This window comes from Schistocerca gregaria, chromosome 8, assembly GCF_023897955.1.
Source record: "Schistocerca gregaria isolate iqSchGreg1 chromosome 8, iqSchGreg1.2, whole genome shotgun sequence".
NCBI classification, from domain to species: domain Eukaryota; kingdom Metazoa; phylum Arthropoda; class Insecta; order Orthoptera; family Acrididae; genus Schistocerca; species Schistocerca gregaria.
This window is the reverse complement of record NC_064927.1, coordinates 350,471,213-350,484,455: the sequence shown is the minus strand read 5'-3', so window position 1 is coordinate 350,484,455 and position 13,243 is coordinate 350,471,213. Positions and strand designations below refer to the sequence as shown.

At 39.8% G+C, this 13,243-nt stretch overlaps 1 protein-coding gene across 3 annotated transcripts in view; it reads right to left on the bottom strand.

Annotated features, from left to right (window-relative positions):
* Positions 1-13,243, bottom strand: part of LOC126284710 (splicing factor, suppressor of white-apricot homolog) — a 151,936-nt gene that overhangs the window by 93,295 nt on the left and 45,398 nt on the right. For all 3 annotated transcript variants that reach the window (XM_049983840.1, XM_049983842.1, XM_049983841.1), the window contains exons 7-8: positions 10,663-10,787; positions 1,493-1,815 (exon numbers count right to left, since the gene is read on the bottom strand). In XM_049983840.1, coding sequence (XP_049839797.1) covers positions 1,493-1,815; positions 10,663-10,787 — 448 coding nt within the window. The remainder of the gene's footprint in view (positions 1-1,492; positions 1,816-10,662; positions 10,788-13,243) is intronic.

The following is a 13,243-nucleotide window of genomic DNA, read 5'->3' as shown; positions in this document are numbered from 1 at the left end:
ACTACAATGTATTTGATGGTTTTATGAAAATTGACAAGACAGTGTGGTATAGAAGAATGGGATAAAACAAAAAGATATTCATAAAAACATAAAGAATTCAATTAGTTATTCAGTCCAACAAAAACCTACAAAATCAAAATTTCAGCCGCATGAATGTACCCCTAGACGCAATAACTACGGCCAACAACAAGAAGAGAATTTTAATAGTGATGTGTAGGACGGTAAGATTACAACCTCTCCGGTCCTTTTCCTTCACCCTTCTTGCCTCCCCTTCCACCCTTCTGCCTGATGGAGGAGCCACTGGCTCTGAAAGCTTGCCAATTGTAACCGTCTTTTACGTATGTGTTGTGCCGCTTGTTGGTGAGTAGATTTTTTTTATCTATCCAACTAAACAATTTTGCCAATAATTAAATGTTTTCATTTGTTTGTCAGTCATACTGTCAATTTTATGGTGCTTGTGGAGAGACCTTGAAGCGACATGTTTCAGCACACTGCGCAGAAGTGAAAATCTGATAAAGAAACAAAAAAAATCTTGTCTTGTTAGGGGTTGCAGGAGCTTGCAGCAACCAGATGATGTCACCATATTTGGCCTTATTTGGATATTGTTTCAGGTCACTGGAACAATGGTCAGTCAGATTTAATATTTAATTGTTCCAGCACTGCAGCCTGACTGACGGGTCAGTTGAGATGCAGAGCCAGACAATGTTATTGTGTGTGTGTGTGTGTGTGTGTGTGTGTGTGTGTGTGTGTGTGTGTGTGTGTGTGTCAGAGAGAGAGAGAGAGCGCTATGTTTTAGTCCTATTTATACGCCCGACAGATCACTCGAAGCATCAACTATACGGTAATTAGTTACTTTTACTTCTTATGTTACTTGTATTCCACCCTGGCCTTCCAGTACTTTTTAACAATTCAGATTTTCTAGTTGCTACCATTAATACAATGAGTTTGCTATCAATGTGACCATTTACAGTTCTGAGCAGCTCAAAATTTAACACTAGATGTAACTGTAGAGAAAGTAATCAAACTAAGAACAAAAAGTCTTAAACAAAATATCAGAAAACTAATATTTAAATAAGAATATGGCAACCAGAAGAGGAAAGAAATCTATCCATAAGAGAATTTTTGAAATACGCAGCAGCATTTCCGAAAGACCTACCGAGTTTTTCATCACATTATCTTTCCATTACAATATTTTTACCGGAAACCCACATCAAGTAAAAAGTCACCAACCTTTTATACACTGTTCAATGAAACAACAATTACATCGGAATGCGCCAAGGATGCTTTCCATGGTCAAGTTACTTTTCTTGATATAAATTGCGAAATTGCATATCAGAACACAACAGAAGCAGTTAATTGGCAGATTGCTGAAGATACTGTTGGGCAGCAACAACTAATACTTGGAAATTACTGATGAAGCCATCCTGTCACATGAACTATACTGGCAGTATAGAAATTAATGTCTGCAGTAAAAAGGAGATCTACCAAATACCTTTATCTCTGGCTCAGGGCTATGCTCCTGACGGGGTCCAATTAGAACATCACCTTCCCCTGGTGGAGGTGGCTGGTCATCCTCAATTCCATTGGCCTCCGGTTGAACTGCCATGTCAGTGTCTTGTGTCTCTGCTTCTGGCTTTGACACTGGTTGCAATTCAACAGTAGATACTACAAGTTCTGCCGTGGCTCTGCTTTCTTGAGCAGCCTTTTTCCGCTTTTTCTTTGCAGGTTGCAACAAGTTCAAATGATGAGCTACTTTCGTTTTGTAGAGAGCATGAAGATGATGAGTGTCATCCAGGAAAGCAAAACGTTTATCACCTGTACAGAAATGTTAATGGATTACAGCAAAAGTATACGAAAAACATTTCTGAACTGTATTCTAACATAAACCCGAGAAACATTAGAGCCGGTAAATTAAAACTCTGCAGTGATAATTGTAACAATAAATATTATTAAAAGTTGAATTACATTGAATTACACAGATTTAACTTGCTTGAAAGATAACTTCTGGGACTACATCTAAAAACAAGTATTAAATTTTACATGCAACAATACAAAGTTACTCAGATTGCTGACATAAAATGTATCATTGTTGTGTGCTTCAATCATATAAAAATAAGCTACAAATGAGGTCAAAAGAACAAAATCAGACAGTATTTAAAAAATTCTTCTGTGGAATCAAGGACTCCATTCAAAGCTTCTAATCACCTGGAGGCACCCAAGATCATAATCAAATCACATAAAAATGTTCTCAGCAGTAATAATTAACAGATGAAATGGGTTTTTGCTAAATTTAATGTTCTTTATCAATACAAGAGAGGCTGTAATACTGAGAGGAACATTGTAACAATTCTTCATTTTTTTTGCTTATCATCTATGGAATCATTGTATCCAAAGAAGAACAGGAGATTTGGGGACTTAATTTTAAGTATAAGATGTAGTTAGATAACCCAAATTATGAAGCAACGGTGTAGCACAAATAAAGAAGTTAATAGAGGGTGGTTTACGGTGGGAATTATCACCTCGTGTTACAAAAAGACAACTATACACAGTAGGAAAAGTAAGGAATGATCACGCTTTTCATATATTTTTTAAAAATCAAAAATAATAATTATATAAACTCTAACAACATAAGTGAGGCAATTTGAATAATGTTAGATGGACCCTTGGAGCCAGAAATATTAAAGATGGTCCAGGAGATAGATGACACTTTTAACAAGCATTTTTCAGTATTGCTTCATATCTTCCATCACAAATTACTTCACCTGCACTGTCGTTTCCCGTTGAGCTTATAAAATCATGCACATCACTGTTTCTAATACCAGTAACTCTAGAAGAAGTGCTGAAAATTATCAAGGGAAAAATCAACTAATATTTATCTAGTACTGATGGCAGTCTGATTTTTAAGACAAAATACTGCTCTAGAGATTCCACTCTGTGGTGTATTTTCAGTTATCTACTTACAGGCTGTTTCACAGATGTTTACAAGATTGTTAAAGTTGTTCCTCTATTTTAAAAAAAAAGGAGGCACAAACACTGTTAACAATTACTGACAAATCTCCATTCTCTCTTATACATTGAAAATGAAACAGTCAGGGTTGAATAGTTATTTTTATTTAAAAATAATATGTTTTGCCATGGTTAGGCATCATCAGATTATCTAAAATGAAAAAGGAGACTAATTAAATAACTATCCTATAAACATTGTAAGACATTAGAGGTGGGGGGAGAGGCATGGGGGAGAGGGAGGGAGGCAATGGGAGATGCAGGGAGGCAAGGGAATGGAGGGGAGGGAAGGGAGGGGTGGGAGGGGATGGGGAAGGGACAGAAAGGATAGGGGCAGAGAAGGGCAAAGGTTGGTGAGGTGGGGACATGAGTTGGGGGGTGATATGACAGTAGGGGTGGAAACAATTGAGTGGAAGGTGTGAGGGCAGTAGATTATTGTGGGCTAAGTCTGACAAGAGAATTTGTTGCAAGGGTAACAGCCATCCGCACAATTCAGAAAAGCTGGTGGTCGTGGGAGAGTATCCAGTTGGCCCAAGTTGTGAAGCAGCCACTGATATGAAGCATTTTATGTTCAGCTGTATGTTATACAATAGGGTGGTCCACACTGCTCTTGAACACAGTTTGGCAGTGGCTGTTCATCCTGGGTGATAGCAGGCTTTTGTAGTAACACCAATATAAAAAGCTGAGCAATGATTGCAGTAGTGCTGGTACATGACATGGCTGCTTCCACAGGTGGCCCGATCTCTGAAGGGGGGAGAATGAGCCTGCAACAGGACTGGAATACTAAGTGCTGGGTGTGTGGGTTGCCTGACACCTGGGTCCTCCACAGGTATATGATCCCTTTCACAAAGGTCTGAGATTGAAAGTGGCACAGGGATGGACTAGGATGTTGTGGAGGTTGGGCAGACGACAGACCATTGCTTTAGGAGGGTGGGAATGATCTTGGGTATGAAGTCCCTCTTATCAGGACACAATAATAGATAATCAAAACCCTGTCAAAGGCTGTTGTTCAGCTGTTACAGTCTGTGGTGGTAAAATGTGAAGAGGGGGGTGCTCTTTTGTAGCTGGTTCCTGGGAATGGTGGGAGGATTTGGGGAGTGTGGGGACAAGGCATGGGAAATGTGTCTGCAGACCATGTCTGTCAAGTAATGTCTGTCTGTGATGGCCTCTGTGAAACCTTCAGTATATTGGACAAGGAAGCTGCTGCCAAAGCAGTTACGCCATCCCCAGGTGGCTAGGTTATATGAGACGGAGTTTTTGGTGTGAAAGGGATGGCAACAGTCAAAATGCAGGTATCGTTGGTGATTCGCGTGTTTACTGTTGACAGAGGTGTGGATGGATGCATCAGAGAGCATGATGTCAACGTCCTGGGAGCCAGCACACTGAGTAAAAAGACCAAGTGAAGTGGATGGGAGAGAAGGTGTTGAGGTTAATACGGATTGAGGACAGGATGTCCTGACACTGAATCCAGAATGTGAAGATATCATCAATGAACCTCAACCAGATAAGAGGTTTGGGGTTTTCGGAGGCTAGGAAGGTTTTCTCTACATGGTTCCTGAACAGGTTGACATGAGGATGCCATACGGGTGCCTATGGCTGTGCTGTGGATTTGTTTGTACACCTTCCCTTCAAAGAAGAAGTAGGTGTGTGTGAGGATATAGTTACACTGAACTCTCAATTACCTGCAGCCTATTTCTCCCAATTTCGTAAGCACTAGACTGTGCTGTAGCAGAGGACACTGCAGTTATTTGGTTTCTGTTAGTGCCAAACAATGTCTGAAAAGCAAAGGCATCTTTTGCTGATGATATGGCAGAAACTGCAAATAATACACAAACTTGCAGAAAGCATTACTGATATGCGGAATCTGGCACCGATTTAGAATGTGGGTAAAAGTACGACGTGTGATATTCGGAAAAACAAAGACAAAAAAATTCAATTGCTAACAGTTCTGACTCACCTAAAGGTTCCTCAAAGTGGAAGGCTATGAAAATGTCTACATGTGCAGAATTGGATGAAGCCATGTTGGAATGGTTTCAACAGAAGAAAGCAGTATCTGGTCCCATATGCATCAAACAGGCCTAGTTTTTCTTCAAAACCTTGGGGGTTGAAGAAGAATTTAATGCATCTTTGCATTTTACAGCTGCCTAAGGAGATTTAAACGGCTTCATGGTATACGGGTGATTGATGTACAAGGAGAAAAGTTAGGAGCAAATAATAAGACTGCTGCTGAATTTTGCAATAATTTCCAGGATTTTATTGCACTACAATATTTAGAGCTGGAGCAAATATGCAACACAGACAAAGCTGGGATGTTTTGGAAGAGTGTACCAACAAAGATTTTAGCTTTCGAGACAAAGCACAGTAAGCCTGGTGACAAATCAAGTAAGAAAGGACAACTGTTGTGTTGTGCTAATGGCACAGGAACATAAAGTTAAGCTTGGTGTAACAGATATCGCTAAAAAAACCACACTATTTCAAAGGAAAAGAAATGCACAAGTTATATGTCCATTATTTTCACCAGAAAGAGGCCTCTGAGGACCATACAAAATTTCAAACAGAGTTCCATATTTGCTTTGTGCCACAAGTGCAAGATCATCGCATCCGAATAAACTTGTTCTGAATTCACGTGACTAGATGATATTTGTAAAATATTTAGGCCCCCTCCCCCAAATGTGACAGCCTTATTTCAGCCAATGGACCAAGGTGTCATTGCTGCCGTGAAGATAATTTATGGAGGACATCTGCTACAAAAGCTTACAGATGAGGGCAACAATTGTCAAAACATTTTGGAAACAATTGACTATGTCAGACGTGATTTATGAAGTGTCGAAGGAATGGTGTAAGGTAAATCAATCAACAATAGCTAACACATGGAAAAACTAAAAACTGATGAAACCAGCAATACCAATGATGAAGAAGATTGCTTATCTCCTACATATCGGTTGGCAGAATATTTAACCAAATTATTAGCACCTATAGTCAGCCACTGTAACCATCATATTAATAACTCAAAAAGTTTGTTGACATCATAAAGTAGATGAGGATAGATCTGAATCACATCATGATAGCCTAGATGTGGTGTCTTTGTTTGCAAAGGTACCGATGGAAGATACCTTAAAACTGTTGGCTGCTCATTTCTCTCCTGAAATACTGAAGTTATTTCTCTTTGATGACCACCTATTATTAGTATGGTGGAAATATGAAATGACTGACAGAACAGCCATGGGTTCGCCACTGTCATCAGCCATAGCTAACTTTTTCATGGAGGATTTCGAAGAACGAGCTTTGAACAGTGTTCCCTTATGTCCATCCTGCTTCTTCAGGTATGTTGTCCATAGATTTTTAATCTGGTCACATGGCAATGGGGCACTGCAGCAGTTTGTTGATCATTTGAATGGTATACCCCAGAACATTAGATTTACAGTGGAGGTGGAGAAGGATGGGAAGTTACCCTTCTTAACTGTGCTGGTGGAGCAAAAATCAGATGGATGTCTCGGGCATTTTGTGTACAGAAAACTGACGCATACAGATTTATATCTAAACGCACATAGTTTTCACCACCCAGCTCAGAAAAGAGCTATGCTGAATACCTTGGTCCACAGAGCAAGGACTATTTCGGACAAGGATTATCTCGGCTCCAAGATTCACCATCTGACGACGGTATTCACAAAAAAATGGATATTCTGATTGTGATATCAGATCTACTCTAGCGAAGAAACCTAGGGAGGATGCTGTTCAAAAAGATCAAGAGGATCAACACATCGCATGGCTACCATTCTGTGGTGCAATGACCAGCAAGATCAGTGGAGTCCTGAGCCGGCAGGGAATCAGACCAGTCTTGTGGCCACCCAGGAAGATTAAGGAAATGTTGCGAAGCACGAAAGATAATCTCGGCCTGAGAGTACCGGGAATTTACAACATTCTTTGTGAGTGTGGCAAAAATTATGTGGGCCAGTCTGTAAAAACTGTTGCCACTGGCTGCGTGGAACATAAGTGTCACCTGAAATACAGGTATCTAGAAACATCAGCAGTGGCTGAGCACAGTTTGTTAAATAAACGTAAGATTCTATTCGATGAAAGACGAATATTTGCTCACTCTTCAAACTATTGGGACTCTGTCATCAGGGAAGCAGTTGAAATTAGATAATGTGAAAATAATTTCAACAGAGACTCCGGATATGCACTCAGCAATGCATGGAAGAGCGCAGTTGATAAAGAAAGAGAGCAGAAGGAGACTTCTTACATTATGGATGGTGCTGCAAGCAACGCTGGATAAAGCGCGCAAACAAAATCTATGGACATACAGACTGCCACCTCCAAACACTCAGTTTTCACCATGACGTCTTCCAGCCAATGAGAAGCCATCCACTGCTTATAAAGGCGGAAGCCTCACCGGTCCTCGACAGTCAGTTTTACCCCTGAAGAAGATGACAGAGGTAGTCATCGAAAGCACAAGATTTTATCCAAATTTGACGCGGTAAGTAAACCGAGAACTTTTTATGCAAGGACTCAGTCACAAAAGACTTCGTAGTCAAGTGCATAAAAACATTCAAAAATCATGGGAAAAACAAGGAGGTCGAGATTCACAATACTGTGTACCACAAGTAGATGGGGGAAAATAAACACGAAAATATGCAAGAATGAGTGAGAAAATGTGGTCACTACAAATAATTAAAATTATCAGAGGGAAGAATTTAGGGGATGAGAATCTGCACCAACAATCTGCACAGTCACATAGCCGTGTGTTGTGTGAGGACAAGACCAGTGATACAGTGTGACTCAGATGTCAGAGCACTGTGCTTTGGAATGTGATGAAAAAACACAGGAAAGTAGAGAAAAAAACGGACACTTTATATAGTAATGCTTTAGAGAGTAGTGCAAACAAGAACATCACAGGGTTGAGAGATAGAAGAAAAGTCATTAAACAAAATCAAAAATTGAGAAGTTCAGGTTGGACTATCAGCAACTATGGAAAGGATAGACTGCTACTCACCAATGAGTTGCAGACGGGCACGATGAAAAGACAGTTACAAATTAAGCTTTTAGCCAAAGTCTTCATCACAAAAAGACAAATACACATGAAATCACATAAGCAAACCTAACTAGCCACCAAGGGACAGCACGTCTGCAGTAACAGCAGCTGCTTTGCCCAGTACGCTGAATGTCTCACAAAGGCCTTCAAAGACACGCATTTGTCCTCAGACCTAGTCCACAAGCAAGGTTTCCTGTGTCATATCCCCACACACCCGAAGTTCTCCCACCACCCCCAAGAACCAGCTACAAAGGAGCACCCCCAGCACTAAAATCCACCCCAGACTTTAACAAATGAACCACATTCTTTCAAAGGCCTTTGATTATCATTCATCATGCCCTGATATGACGAGCATCCTATCTCAAAATCCTTCCCACCCCTCCTAAAGTGCCCTGATGAGAGGACTATCCTGCCCAAGATCCTTCTCACCCCTCCTAAAGCAGTGTTCTGTCACCCACTCAACTTGCACAACTCCCCATTCATCCCTACAGCACTCTCAGTCTCAACCCTTTGTCACAGGAGTAGACCCAGGTGCAAGACCTGCCCATTTCACCCACCCAGCACTTCCTATTCTAGTCCTGTTACAGGCTTATCCTACCCCATCAAAGGCTGGGCCACCTGTGAAAGCATCCATGTCATGTACCAGCACTGCTGCAACCATGCTCAGCATTTTATAGCAGTATGATTATCAACTAGCTATCCACCAGGACGAATGAACATCACCAAACAGTGGCCAAGAGCGAAGTGGACCTCCCTATTGCACAACATGCAGCTGAACATAACAAGTTTGATTTCAATGGCTGCTTCACAACCCGGGCTGTCTGGATCCTCCTCTCCCCCACCAGCTTTTCTGAACCACACAGATGTGAATTATCCTTACAACAAGCCCTCCACTTCCGAAATACACGCCCTCCACTCCCGAAATCAACCCAGCCTCAATCTGCAACAACCTACTACTCCCACAACCCCCACCTAACTGTTTCTGCCCCTCTGTCCTTTCACCACCTCCCAACCCACATCCCCATCCCTACTATGCACTGTTTCTGCCAATGCACTCACCAACGTTTTCCTCTTCTCTACTCCTATCCTTTCCCCTTCCTTATTTCCTTTCCGTCCCTCCACCAGAGTCTCCAAACACTGCACTGCGTAGCCTTTTCTTCCACCTATGGTCCCTGCATGCTCCACCAGGCAGCACTGCTTCCTCTTGCCCCTTCCGTACCCTGCTGTCCCTCCCCCTTTCCCACTCCTCCACCGATTGTTGCTACTGTTCAATGCGTATGTTTAATAATTTTATTCAATCATAATAACACAGTATTACCAGTTTTGGACTGTTATGGCCATTTCTGAAGTGGAACTTTGACGCATTTGGCTACATCGCAATGTGAGAATTAGGGCACTAGTCACATCAGAAAATAACTTTTTCACCATACATTAAGTCAGTATTTACAACCACAAAATATCGACCAATATGTCTAAAACAACGGCTGTATGAAGAACATGCTGATGAAGGCCAAAACAGAAATACATCAAATATGATGGAGTATGGAAACTGGTTTTAAACATTTGTGTTAAACTATAACAGTAAATAAAATAGAAAGAAACTTCCACATGGGAAAAATATATTAAAAACAAAGATTCCAAGACTTACCAAGCGGGAAAGCGCCGGCAGACAGGCACATGAACAAAACACACAAACACACACACAGAATTACTAGCTTTCGCAACCGATGGTTGCTTCTTCATGTCTGCTTGTGTCTGTGTATGTGCCGATGGGTATGTGTGTGTGTGTGTGTGTGTGTGTGTGTGTGTGTGTGTGTGTGTGCGCGCGCGCGTACACCTGTCCATTTTTTCCCCTAAGGGAAGTCTTTCCGCTCCCGGGATTGGAATGACTCCTTACCCTCTCCCTTAAAACCCACATCCTTTCGTCTTTCCCTCTCCTTCCTGAAGAAGCAACCATCGGTTGCGAAAGCTAGTAATTCTGTGTGTGTGTTTGTGTGTTTTGTTCATGTGCCTGTCTGCCGGCGCTTTCCCGCTTGGTAAGTCTTGGAATCTTTGTTTTTAAACTATAACAGTAAGCGGATATAATGGTGATGTAAAATATAATATATATATAAAAAAAACACTGTCTCCAAAATCTGCTCCCTTTTGTGGCAGTGAGACAAGACCAATTCAGCAGCAAAGTAAGAGAATCCTAGAAATCTAGGAGATGAGACTTCCATGTCTTCCACTGGAGGAAGTCAAAGAATGAAAACTGGACATTAATACAGATAAATTAATGAAAATTTTCAAAGTGGTTACAGTTTTTCCAAAAGCAACAGCTCTGATATTTTGAAACTGTGGAACACAGTGAGCTCTTCTGAATTGTTTTTAGCATCCCAATGGAAAATGGGATATAGGCCACTCTCATACAAGCAGTACTCAAGAGCTCCGTAAGTTTTACAGTAAGATTGCACCCAGCCTCATATGGAATAAGAACAAGAAATTTTGAGCAAGTGTGTTATTTTCAGGCACCCACATCTTAAACTATCAATCCTTGTTTTATTTTATTTTATGAGTAATATTTTGTAAATATCACGGGAAAAAATCTATGATGTTTTCTAAGAGTACTTAATAAAAGCATTACTTACATTTACTGCGAACAATGTCTTCAAATGCTCTTCCGTTCTTGGCCACATACGAAGCCATTTTGTCAATAATCAGCACCATCTCCTGACTAGGTTCTGGTGGAATGGCCGCATGATGATGAACTGAACTGTGGACATCCAAACAAGACAGGTGAGAGATATCCAAATGACAAGCTGGTGTTCTCTAAATAAAACAATGAGCAGAGAATGAATCACTGAATTTGGGTTAGTACATAATGAAATTCTGTATACGAAGGTCACTTACATGTCAAAATAACATCTACCTTACGCGCTCTGGCCACACAAAAGTGCTCCAGAGAGAAACTGTACTGGAGCTTTAAAACCATTTTATTAATAAATAGGCTAACTGGTAAATATACCCAACAGTGTTATAATGACAAAAAATTTACTCTAAGCAATGCCATGAAATGTTATAGGACACAAAGTAAACATTTTTTTAGTGACTGTCAGTGGTATTTGCGTTCAAAAATATTCTTGGTTTATCACAGTCACGGTTTATTATTGAAGCAATAGACAAAATCAAGAAACCAACTGGTATCACATGGGACAGGGACTTTGTACATAAAAATTTTATTCACATACAAACCTTCATCACTGAAGAATAAATTAATCTGCAAAATTTTTATTGTACTTACAACAAATTGTCATCAGGTCAAAGCTTCAACTGTGTAAGTTCATGACTAAAAGGACCTGGCACAGGCCCAAATGACTATCAAATGTACAGACTCTGAAAAAATCAAACAGCATTACAAGGCAATAACAAATATAACTTCAAAGTAACCTTAACTGTGTTACCCATTTGTATGAATACAAGTATTTAAATTCAGAAGAAACTGCGGGATATGCAAAGGAGCTAAATGATGAAGACAGAGATAAACACATAGCATGAAAATACCATTATTCACTAATCTTAACCAATTTTTCTCATTGCTATCACAGAAGCAGTCTCTGAAGTACACTTCTAAAAATGATCACCAAAATGTAACAAGTGTTTTAACCTATAAAACTACAAGTGAGTGATCACACTTACATTAGAAATTGCAACTCATTATCAATGTTTAATAACTGTTAGTAATAGTGCTACTACATATATTTCTATAAGAAATTGATTCACTTTTAATACCATATGTCTAAAATTTTCCACTTGGCCAGTTAGGTTAAATATTTATCTTCAGTCACATCTGAGTAACAGAATTCACTGACCAATGGTACCATGACAGTAAAATCATTAGAAGCAAGCAATTAGAAAGCTATTAAAGGACACTAGATTATATATATAATTATTTTAAAAAAAGTTATGTATGCCACCACACTCAGTTAACATAGAACGTGAAACAAATTTCTGGGCAGTCAACATGAAACAACCATCTCATAGAAAGAAATTTGAGAATAGAATATACCTTTGAAACATATGTTCCAAGCTGAACTGTGAAGGATGGGAAAGAACTGCAATGGTTTGACTGCCACATTAGAAAGATAATGTAAAAGCTAAGATTTAAATGCAACAAAAAAAAGTTTAGACAATCACAAACTGAATGAAGCCAAATTAAGGTTAAGGAGAGCTGTGTGTGAAGCAAAAATTTTGGTCTCACATTAAATCAGTGAACAGAAAAAGCCATCTGGCCAGACTCTCAATGGCCATAAGGATATCAAACTATGAACAGACGAAGAAAATGTTGAAATATAAGTAGCAGTCAAATGAAAGAGGGGCGGATGAAAAGAGGTAAGTAAACTGTTTATTATTTCAAAAGTAATCAACATAAATTTTAATATATTTATTCCACTTTGAGACAAGATGGCCAAATCCTTCATGGAGCAACGTTTGTGGTTTTCTACAGAACTCTGATTGTACCCAAGCATGCACCTCTTCATCTGAAGCAAACTGATGGCAACAAATGTTTCTCTTCAGGACTTCAAAAATATGGAAATAGCATAATGAGTGACTGTATGGAGGAGGTGTAAGGGATACCCAGCAAAACATCTGCAGCTCACTTGAAGCATCCTTGGCAACATCCTCCATACTTACTGTCAAATTTCTGTAACTGTACTTTCCAAACAGTGTCAAACTAATACAAAGCCTCCTCCTTCATATATCTTGTGGAAATACCATGAAGGCAAAATTGGAAAGATATGAGCACACATGTGGCTTCCCAACATTTTCTTTTTTTCATTCACAACTGAAAGAGGAAAAGGGAAAGTGTCGGAGGTACAACAAGTACCTTCCACTACACACTATTAAGATGGTATGAAGTGCATAGCTGTAGCTATTGTCAGATGCAGATAAGAATCTGTAGATCATGAAACAAGTTCAAAACATAGATTAAATACAGAGAACACATACAACAGGCATGGAACACCACTGACTTGTTTTGCAGGAATTATTATATATAACAAAACGAAACATGACTAGATGGTAAGAAATGTATTCCCTGAAATATCACATGACTGAACAATAGAAGTAAAGTGAAAGAACCACAGTTTCTTGTAATTTTACAGACTTTGACCTCTCAAGCCAGCGACTCCAGTATGTCCTCACAATCCTTAAGTGACTGCACTGACAGCA